The sequence below is a fragment of the Diabrotica undecimpunctata genome, chromosome 3 (genome assembly GCF_040954645.1).
Source record: "Diabrotica undecimpunctata isolate CICGRU chromosome 3, icDiaUnde3, whole genome shotgun sequence".
NCBI classification, from domain to species: domain Eukaryota; kingdom Metazoa; phylum Arthropoda; class Insecta; order Coleoptera; family Chrysomelidae; genus Diabrotica; species Diabrotica undecimpunctata.
Window position 1 is genome coordinate 72,084,538 of NC_092805.1, and position 11,973 is coordinate 72,096,510.

The 11,973-nt window shown below is 37.0% G+C and overlaps 1 protein-coding gene across 1 annotated transcript; it reads right to left on the minus strand.

Annotated features, from left to right (window-relative positions):
- Positions 1–1,545: 1,545 nt before the first annotated feature.
- On the minus strand, positions 1,546–2,265 carry LOC140435872 (uncharacterized). The gene has a single exon (XM_072524586.1). It carries the CDS (start codon positions 2,263–2,265, stop codon positions 1,546–1,548), a length of 720 nt encoding a protein of 239 aa, XP_072380687.1.
- Positions 2,266–11,973: the final 9,708 nt, after the last annotated feature.

An 11,973-nucleotide genomic window follows, 5' to 3' on the forward strand; every position in this document is an offset into this window, starting at 1 on the left:
ACCACCTCACCACATCCGGAATCAAGGATCTCGTCCACGCCGCCTTTCCAACTTCGGCTGTCCATTCCCTCTGCCACGTCTGTAGACTTCTCGTCCTTTCCTGTGGTCCTGAACCTATTGCCCCATTGCCCCTTCGGTACATTCGGACTCTTTCTCCGGCCAGAATATGCACCGGTACAGAACCAGCCACCACCTATAAGGCTATGGTTGATACGGTTCTGTACGCGCTGCACACCCTGATCAGAGGTTTTCTCTGAGCCCAAAGCATGTCTTTGTACTTTGTCATTCGAAGGACCTCGTGCCACACTGGGGCCCCGTACAACACTATGGACAGGATTGATTGCAGCATCACTGTCCTTTTCTGGGATCCCGGACCCCCTATATTTGGCATTAGTTTATTTAGTGTGGAGGTCCTTTTTTCTGATTTCCGACATGCTTCTTGTATGTGTTGTCCGAATGTAATCCTGTCGTCAAATATTATACCTACGTATTTCACTGTCTTCTGGGGTCTTATTGCGGAGCCTTTGTATTCAAACAAAATATCATTTCTTTTTCTCGGTCCCCTCAAGATTATGGCTTCCGTCTTCTCTACTGCTAGCTTTAGGTCATTTCCTTCTATCCAGGCCGCGGTCTTTCGTATTGCTCTATTTACTTTTGCTATTATTCCCCAATTCGTATCGTCTTTGACTAGTAAAGCTAGATCGTCCGCGTATGCAATCGATCTCACTCCACTCTCCTTGTTTACTTCTAGTACCCCGTTATATAATATATTCCATAGTAAAGGTCCCAGGACTGTCCCCTGGGGTACTCCCGCGGTCATCTCTTTCTTCTTTTTTTTCGATATGCATACGGTTCTGTCAGATAGGTAGTCCTTTATTATATTGGACATATATTCTGGGGCCCATTCGACGATTTTGTCTACTATAAGGCCCCAATTTGCTGAGTTAAATGCAGTTTTTATATCCAAGAAAACAAGGACCGCCGATCTTTTCTTGCTTGTTTTTGCCGCGTCCCTTATCCAGGTCGCGGCATCGATTGTCGATCTACCTTTACGAAACCCATACTGTTGATTTGATAACACTCTCATATCTTCCAACACGCCTTCCAGCCTCTTCTTGATAATAAGTCTTTCATAGAACTTACCAAGGCAGTCCAGGAGGCATATTGGCCGATAAGAGGATGCTGAATCGGGGGGATTCCCAGGCTTTAGGAGTAGAACTAGGTTCGCTTTCTTTAAGTCCCTGGGAAACTCTTGTTTCTGCAGTAGGTCGTTACATATTCTTCTGATCAAACCTGGTTTCTCAGTTGCTACAATTTTAATTGCCTCTGGTGGCAGCCCGTCGGGGCCGGGAGCTTTTCCCGTCTTCATTTTCTGACCAGCGGTTCGTATTTCCTCTTCTATGAACTCCTCTACCATTGTTGGAAAGATTTTTATAAAATTTTGGATTTTTTTGGTGGGGAAGAGGAAGGAGTTCAGCTGATTCCATCCGCTGGTCCTCGTCGAGTTTATATGGGGCCGTGACCTTCAACGTCTTCATGGTAATTTTATATGCGTCGCCCCATATATCCTCTTTCAATGCTTTTATCAGGGTCTGCCACTTTTCTTTTTTTTTCCTCTCTTATTTTTTTATTTAGGGTTCTCTTTAGATCTTTATATATTTCTTTAAGCTCGAGGTTGCCCTGGCTTCTCGTGTAATTCCTTCGAGCTCTGAGGCATCTCTCCCGTAGACCTTCTATCTCATCCGTCCACCAGTAGGGGGATTTTTTATTTTCTTTTCTCTTCACGGTGGCCAACTTTGCAGCGTTTTCTAGTGCTCTTCTCAGTTGACCAAGGTCAGAAATCTCGTCCTCATTGATATTTCTGACCTCCGATAGGTACGTGGTTTTATTAAAATAGATTTCCGTGTGACCTATCGGCCGCCTTACTCCCCCTTTTACCTTTATGTCGTATTTTATGTAACGGTGGTAGGTGAATAATTGATCGTCGAGGACATCCCACCCGTGTACTCTTCTGGATAGCCCTTCACTCGCGATCGTGACATCAATGTGTGTTTGGCTGGCCCCTCTCACGAAGGTTGGTTTATCGTTGTTTAATACTTGGATTCCAGCCTGGGCTATCCATTCGTTCCAGAGTTCCCCCTTTTTGTCGTTTATGGGGGAACCCCATAACATGGATTTCGCGTTTATGTCCCCGGCGATCAAAATTTCATTTTCATTCGTGGCGGCGCTCATTATTTCGTCTACGATGGCTTTGTACCTCAGCATAGGGATGTTGGGGGATATGTAACATGCCAGGAGGTAGAAATCCCTCAACCTAATGAGGATATAGTTCCCCCCCTGCCGATGCTCCGCACTCCCACATCCCTGTTTCTAATGAGCACCGCCACGTTTTTTCCGTCATCCTGGACCCAACCACCGCCTGAAGTAATCTTCTTGTTTGGTTCTGGGACGATGAGCAGGTCTGTTTCTAGCTTGCAGGCTTTTGCGTGCACAAGGTCGTGCGCCCGGCGCGCTCTGCCCACGTTCACCCGCAATATCCGTATACCAGGTTGATCCTTGAGGTTCGTTTTGGTTCAGTTCCCTGAGGTCGTTACTGCATCGGATTCACGTCTCGTCAATAAATTAAAATACCTACGAACTAAAATAAATAAATAAATAAATATAGATAAAATAGATAAATAAAATAAGTAAATACAATTTATATAAGTATAAATAAAATAGTTAGCTGTTTTAAACGAAACCCTGTGAGAGATGGTCTCCTGTTTCACTGGTGGACTGTATATGGGCCCACCCTCGTTCTCCAGGAGACCACCTCTCGCCTCTTCGTTTTCTTTTTTCTTTTTTGACGTGACAACGTCTTAAATTAGGTTGTGGCTCGGAGTCATTTAAGAAAAAGTGTAACGCCCGCTCACGTCTGTTACAGTGAGTCACCGAACGAGAGAGAGGCCCGCCGGACCGGCGACTGACTTGCGTCTCTCTCCCCCTCAAACATGATCGGTCCGCTGCGCGCGGCACTAGAGAATTAGGCGCGTTGAATCGCTAAAGTTGAAAATCGTTGAAAGTATCGTCAGCTGTGTCTGTAGTGAAAATGTGGAGTGCTTACAGTGTCCTATTTTAGGGGGAACCACCAGTATCAGATATAATTTTAGGAAATTACCTAGGGACCTATATTCTTTTATAATATTGCTATGGATTTATCCATTTAATATTGAGCAATGATTGTAAACATTCTTTATAGTTTAAACTTCAATGAAAATTATTAACTGTGTCTAAAGACATATATGATATGAGGTATTTTACCCAAGAGTATTAAGTATAATGAATATACATAAAAACATAATTTTGTTTTCTTAGGATTTAACATTTTGTCAGCACATTATCTCAAATTCACACTTAAATCAATATGTTTTTACTATTATTAGGTCTGTTGAATGTTTGTTCTTTACACAAAATTTAGTCTATACTTCATATTTATTAAAGGCGGTAAAATATACATTACAATTCAGTTGTTTATAAACCACTTTCAAAGCATAAAGAACCGTTTAAGCTTTGTTTATATTATTTTGTGTATATTAATTGAGTTAATTGGAGTAGTCCACTTTGATACAAAAATACAGTCAAATTATGGATATTTCAAGGTGACAATCTAAAAAAAGCTGATTTCCTCCCATGCATTTTATTAGAAACACTTGAAATTTAAAAAAATTTAAAAATCGTAAGATGTAAGACCTTAATCGTGAGATCGTGAGATCGTGAGATTTTGTCTTCAATTCGTGAGTAGATTCGTCATTTACAACAACTACAACAATAAAGGTAAATAATTGTACACTAATATTTCATTATCGTAAACTATGATTGATTGATTAATTGTTAGATTAACACAAAAGTTGAGAAACTGAGTTTATAGCGACAATTCCTTGTTCCTATTGTGCAATTTAATAATATTCATATCAATAAATATTCTACCGAGAAAAAGACGTTGTCACGTAAAATCTTCGCCCGTAAAACCGACTTTACAGGCAACCGATTTTTTTTACTAATATTTAGAGGGGCTCCCTTTCCCCTCCCCTGCCGTATACCCACGCTCTATAGGCTGGGCATGCCATGCGATCCATGCGATGCCCTTCTTCTTTACATGTAAGGCAGTAAGCAGTGCCGCTATACTGCACCGCCGTGTGACCGCTGTTAAAGCAGTTGTAGCAGCATGCTACCCTGCTTTCACCCTTGCACTCATAAGTGTTGTGCCCGTATAAGAGGCATTTGTAACATCTTACGGGCGTGTACTTTTCCATGATCGGGCATGACACCCAGCCTATAATGATTGAGCTATATTTCCTTAATTCTGCGGCTTTTGTTGGGCGTACGGCTATAGTAGCCACCTGTTCCCCGTACCTACTGGTCCTTAGCGTTTTTATGTCCACCTCGTCTTTGGGGATACCTGTGTATGCCTTTATGGCGCTATGTAGCCTCTCCTCTGTTACGCCTGGGTCCAACCCCGTTATTGTAAAATGGATTTCCTTTTTACGTATGGCCATGTTCATACCAGACATCCTCGTATCCATTTCTTTTTTAAATTTTTCCGCGGTTCCCTTCCCTTTTAATTTTACGATGATGTCTCCTCCTTCGGTTTTTTTAGTCTGTCCACTTTTATTCCTAGCTTTCCGGTATCTATCTTTTGATTCATTTCTTTTAACACTTCCGTATACTTTTTTCCTCCCGTTTTAATTAGGAGGGCTTCCTCTTGTTCATTTTTCACCCCTTTATCCATTTCGTTTCCTCTTACTATAATTTCCCAAGTAATATTCTCCCCCCGACCCACGAATTCGAGTGACTTCTGCACGTCGTCTTTGTTGATCTCGTTGTTGACGATTACTTTGACTGTTTCCGGTTGCTTCTCCCTTTCTTTTATCTGCTTGATGGCCTTCTCGGCCATCTCATACATCCCGTGTCTTTTTATTTTTGTGACGTATGTGTACCACTGGTTTTTTTGCCTAGCCATAGAGCTTCTCTTAGCATTCTCGATGTACTCTTTGCTCCCCCCTTTGCATCCCTCTATGAGTTCAAAGACTTCTTCCCTATAAGTTCTTATTACACTTTCTATCCCCCCTCTTTTACTTCTTTTTTCGTTATTATTAGACATTCCTTTTTTTCTACTGTTTCTTGTAGGCCCCCCTGTTCCCACTTCGTTTTTTCAAAGACCTTTTCTTCCCATTTCTTTTTATAGATTTGTCTAAAGGCTTTTGAGTCTCCTCCTTTGTTTAGGACCCCAATTATTTTTTCTGTCTCCTTCCTCTGCCTTTCCTGTTCTATCTTTAATTGACATTGCTCGCATTTTTCCTCTTTATCCTCCTCTTGTGACACTTGGATTTGGCTGGCTTTATTTTGGATCGTGTTTATTTCCCCCAATAGCTTCTTCATTCTAATCCTTTCTTCTTCTATGGATCCATCCATGTTCAGGATATCGAGCATCTCCCTTATCTTCCTCTGGACCCTCTCTTTGTCCGTTTCTTCGGAGTATTTCTTACTCTCCTCTAATTTCTCCTTCTTAAATTTCTCGTTAATCTCCAAACTATCCCCCTTTCTTTTTTTTTACTTGTTGCATTTCAATTCTCTCCTCCTCATCGAACAGAAAAGTTGCCAGGATACTCTCTTCTATGTCCTGCCATCCTGCTTCCCCTTGGCTTTCTTTCTTTCTTTCGGATTCTGCCTTCGCATTCTCTACTATTTCTGCGGAGGAACCTTCATCTCCTTTGTCTTCCTCCTCTTTCTCTTCTTCCCCCCTATTTGTTTCTCCTAGAATCTCTTCCCCTACCAGTGTTGAGTGTTTTTGGGCACCCGACCTGTTCATTTTTGGCTGCTTGCTATGCCAATTCAATAGTTCCAATTCAAATTTTCTCTGCTCTTCTTCGTCTACTTTTCCGTCTTGTGTCTGTTCTTTCCCATTCACGTTTTTATCTGTAGGGTTGTCCTTGTTCGTTTGCATTGGGTCGTCTTCGTTTTTCATCTTCACATTATTTGATTGATTTGGATTCATATGAATTCCCACGAGTCGGGACGTGCTATTCGTCCGACGCGGCAGTGCGCCCTTACCGCGTTAAGGCTGGATTACTTCGCGAGGTCGCCAGGTATCCCGAAGGGATCGTTTATGATGCTCTAACCCTCACATCTCTCATATCTTTAGCATGATGCCTTCCACCGTGATAATGGGGATCTTTTATCGAGGTTTACTCCTCTAGGCTTTTGTCACGGTTGCCTCCGGACGCAGTAGCAGTCTGTGTGAACAGGCTGCTTGGAGTTTACACATAACTGCTGCCTTCACTGTTACGTGGGAAATGGAACAGGACTTATGAGGGAAAGGGTAATAGGTAGAGTAAACATGTCGGCTACTCCATGTGAGATGTGTTAAGTTATATGTTTTTTTTTGGGGTGGATGAGATTAGAATAATTGGGATTGGGTAGCCGTAGGAAGATTGGAGGGTAGTTTTGTTGCTGAAGGCAGAAGGCGTCGCAAAATGCTCACCTCAGTTGCGGCGCCTTTTGGCGTCCAGCGGCGGTATCCGGCGCCCACTCGGTGCACCGTCGCTGGACGCTGGGACTGTGTTTGGTTTCACTGGTCGTGCTCCCCTCACAAAATTCAGGGACCAAGACCAATTACTCGGCCCTCTCACCAGCGTCGAGGAGAAAATTACAGCCCCGGAGAGGGAAGTTCTACGACCTAGACACCTGGCAGTGAACATCCGGTTTGATATATATGCCATGTGCAAAAAATGACCAGCAGGACATTGATGATTAAAAAAAAGTATTTTAAATGAACTTCTTTTCTGGCTGACTGAATTGTATATTGAATAGCCGCAAATAAACAAAAAAAAATGATTTTAATTTGTATCATTAAATATAAAAAATAAATTACACACTCCATTATCTATGAACATTGATTACTAAACAATAATTTTAAATAAACTGCTTTTCTGGCTAGCTAGATTGTCCCAAGGTATGTTAATTGTATAAATTAGTTTGTTTTTTGCCGGCAAATGAAATGGAATATCCCATCTTGAATGACATTTGGCTTAACCACGGCTTGTTATTACGGAACATAAAAAATTCACCCAGATACGCAGATATAGCAAGCACAGAACATAGGCGTCCTAAGATATATTTTGATTTAATAAACTTTTTAAGCAATCGATTTATGTATTCATATTTTTTAAGAAATTTTTTTTTAAAATAACCATATATAATAAGGTCAACATTCGCATACGTGTTTCTGTCTTTTAAATCAGACTTATTGAAAAATTATTCAATACAATTTTTTAGCTACATTTTTATTATAATCGCTTGCATGCATTTTTAAATATTTAGGTATGCTTGAAAAATAATCTTTATGACTCAGACATTTTTTGGTAAATATAAAAATCTTTGTGTAAAAATTTATAAAGTGTCCAATAATACATATTTTCAAATAATTGTCAGAAATACTAAAAATAGGCAAAAACTGTTTTTCCTTAATAACAAATGTGATAAAACAAGAAAGAGTAACACATGATATTGAATAGTGGGGGAATTTACTTTTTGGTTTCTTTATGCAAATTGGTAGAAAACAGTTGTCGTAAAATATAAAAGACGTAGGACATAATTAAAAACTTTAACGGAACGCCCCACACATACTGTGAAAAAATAACACAGTTGATTGTGTTTTTTGTAAAAAATTAACAGACTATAAAGAAATATAAAACACACAGACTTAGGTAAGTTTGTTTTAGATGATATTATAGTTTTATAAGGTCATTATTTGCCAAATTGCTTCCTATAAAATACAAAATAAAGCCAACATGTTACCTTTGTTGGCATGGTGTGTGAATTACTGTATACCTCATGTTTTAAGGTGTGGGTTGAAAAGAAGACAAAAAAAATATAGAAAATGTTATTTTCTTAAAAGTAGTTCATATAAGTTCAGTCTAATATTTCAAAATGAAAGTAAAATTTTCATTTTAGAATATGCTTGTTTAACTTATAAACCAATAAGCAGAATGCTATTAATTCACATAGTTAAACAAACAATTAATTTACATAGTTAAACAAACAATTTAGAATACAATATAAAAATAACACTATATATTATTTTTATTGCTGTAATCCACACTATTTCTCCATAGGTTTACAAGTTAAAATCGACTTTGCATATGACAATGTTTTTATTAACTTTGTCCAAACTTTTTGCACTTTATCGCGTTTTTCTCGTAATCACTAATCTTCTTAGATGGCACAGCATGTTGACTCTCGTCGTCGTCTGTTTTTTCGGCATGAGTTTGTTGCTCTTTCATGCTTTCAATAAAATCGTCACTCTGAATAAGATTTGACCCATGACGGACTTCTTTTTCTCCTTCATCTTCAGATGACACAGTATCGTATTATGGGTCGATTATTGGGGTGGATGAAACCATAACTTGCTGCTCAAATTGTTTAGAGTCCATTGGGCGGTGACAACTAAAATCTCCTTTCAGTAAGTTCTACACTGGAATTTAGGTTAATTCCTTTAAATTTTCCCCCGTGTACTGGAAATTTCACTTGCATCTTGGAATAATTGACAGAACTTGTATGAACTAATTTTAATAAAACTAATAGTTAACTGAGAAAGAATGGAGATAAGCAGTCCTATAAATCTTTAAAATCCCTCCGCTTCTTAGTACATTTTGTTACCCACGAGGGTGAACCAACCAATGGGATGGCTACACCACGCCCATATTGTGTTTCTCTTGGCTTGTAAGCTTTGTACCCCTCCATGAAAATAGAGCTTCATTTTAAGGAACTGTGGGAACCGAATCACCATCTATGTTTTTTGCAAAAACACCATCGATATGTCTTTTACTCTCACAGTCTGTGTGTTTTATATTTCTTTATAGTCTGTATGTAAAACATAAGGTATACAGTAATTCACACACCATGCCAACAAAGGTAACATGTTGGCTTTATTTTGTATTTTATAGGAAGCAATTTGACAAATAATGACCTTATAAAACTATAATATCATCTAAAACAAACTTACCTAAGTAATACATATATATATATTCCAATAGATAAATTTGTCACACACAAACACAAATCAAATTATTTGTATACACATCACTAAATTTTGCCAGACGCGAAAATTATATCAATTTTGACCGAGACTCAAATAATGACTACATTTAAAAATAGATTTGATGAACGATGCTCCTTAAGTAAAAGACACATGAAATTAAAAATTTCAATGTCAGAGACGGGTTCAAAATTTTTTACCTAAATAAATAATTGGTTTAAAAATTATTTCTCACTGTATTTATGAAAATTATGAAAAGATATTTTAGAATCATATTTTACAAGTATAGGTCTAATTGAAACTTGGAAACAAATTTTTAAGTAATTATTTTTAACGGGGTAGTTAACCCCCATCCATAAAAATTTCGTCAAAACAATACAATATTGCATATCAATCAATAGGGAAAAAAATAACAAATTCGAAAATATATAACTTATTTGTTTAAAATTTAATATAATTGGGTTAATTTTTTTTTCATTTGCACTTAAATAAATTATTTCCAATGTATTTATAAAAATTAAGAGAAGATATTTCAGAATCATATTTTACAACTATAGATCTAGTTAAAACTTGGAAAAAAATGTTTAAGTAATAATTTTTAACGGGGTAGTTAACCCCCATTCATAAAAATGTCAAAACAATACAATGTTGGATATCAATCAATAGGGAAAAAAATAAGAAATACGAAATTGTATAACTTATTTGTTTAAAATTCAATACAAGGGGGTTAATTAATTTTTTCATTTGCACTTAAATAAATTATTTCTTACTGTATTATGAAAATTAAGAGAAGATATTTTAGAATCATATTTTACAAGTATAGGTCTAGTCAAAACTTGGAAAAAAATGTTAAACTAATAATTTTTAACGGGGTAGTTAACCCCCACCCATAAAAATTTTGTCAAAACATTATAATGTTGCATATCAATCAATGGGGAAAAAATGGAATATGGGGAATGGAATAAAAACCTTTTTATTGATGCAGATTTATATTATTACAAACAATACAATATTTAGATAAACAGTAAATATACAAGTTTTTATTACAGCACATACGAATATTTGCGCTCAAATCACTGACCTTTCCACCTGAATGTTCCGTAATATGAGTAGTGGGAACGTATGATGGCACTCCGCTCACAGTCTCAAAAAAACAAGAAGCACATAAACTCGTATTGTCGATCACATAATATTGTTGTGTTATACACCATGTAAATCCGCTTTCATATGACAGAGATCGCAAGTTGTTGACATTGTCTATTTTGAATATTTTGTTTTCTACCTTCGCAGAATCAGTATCTAAAACTTCACTGTCTTCCACGTCTGACAAATTTTCGGCAGATACCGAAAAAACAAAACTTCCGTCAGTAGAAACATTGTCACTATCTTCAGCTTCATATGGCGCTATGGGATCCAAAGGATTTACAACTGCTTCATCCATTGCTTAGTTTTCATTTTCCAGCACCATTTTGATATTATCACAATAATTATAAATGCATCAGTTTATATATTTTCAAGTAGTATAAAGAGGGGGGTTAGTGCCATCTGCACTTTACATCTACAAATAGCTCAAAGGTCAATTAACTGGATATCCGTTAGTCTAGACAGTATCTTGTTTAAAAATAACTCAAAGTTATTTTTAACTCTTGTTTAAAAATAACCAATATCTAAAAATAGTTGAAGGTCAGTGACCTAGCATCTGGTGTGTCTAGACAATATCCAGTCTAAAAATAACTCAAGGTTAACGACCTGGACATATGGTAGCCAACATCCGGTTTGATATATATCCTGTATGTAAAAAAATGAGGAGGAGGTCAATGACTTGTTAGTCTAGACAACATTTAGTAATAGGGTGGGGGCAATATATGATATATTGTGTGCAAAATGAGGAGAAACATCTGAAGGTGTGGTAATAGTGGATGGAGTAGGGGAGGGTAGGAAAACGTGTATAAGAACCCGAGACTTGCACACATGGATCATAATTCCAAAATGAGTGCTACATTTGGAAACGGATTTTTGGGTGAACGCCGGTTTTACCTGAATCTATCGAACTCAAAATTTGTTTCTGTTTGCCTAGTACATGAATTGCCAATTCCATTGCATCGCTGTGGATAACACTTCCAATAATTAACTACCATTTGGAAACTTTGAAAAAGGAAAACTTTATCAGTTCCTTTAAAATACTAAAGATGGAAATTGATTCAAATAATACTATTAAAACTGGGCTGAAAATAATGGAACCAATAAAGAATATAAATAAAATAACTTATGGTATCACGCTAGAGTTAATTCATAGATATCAGACTCAATGATCAAATTTAATGAAAATGTTCGTATTCACTAAATTGAAGCAACTTGTTCGTGCAGAACGAGTTACTGGGAGTTTGTGGCTGCTGACAGAGTAAGATTTCAACGTAGGATAAAAGAACTTGCTAAAATTATTAATCCTGTATTAGATGTAAGCCATAGAAATAAATACATGTAAAAATTGAATATATTAATTTACCACACTTTTCCCCCTCCACTACAGAAATAAATTATTTAAGTTATATGTAGGAGCATATCTTTTAAAAACTAATAGTCACTATGTGTTTAGAAGATAAGTCAGACAAACTGAATAATTTTATGGAAGGTTATTCACATTTAAAAACTTGAGGGGGTTGGTTCCTTCGATTGAGTTAGCAGTATATGGATTTTATTATCTACAAAAAGAAGATATTGTAAGGTGCTTTTGGTGTCATGTAAAAATTTATCATTGGTTATTTAATGATGATTATAAAAAACACATCAAATTCAGTCGAAACTGTAGTTTTACACAAAAAATTCACTTCAAATTTTCCAAGTGTCAGGAAAATAATAAATCAACACCAGACATGAAAATCGAAAACAAATTTCCT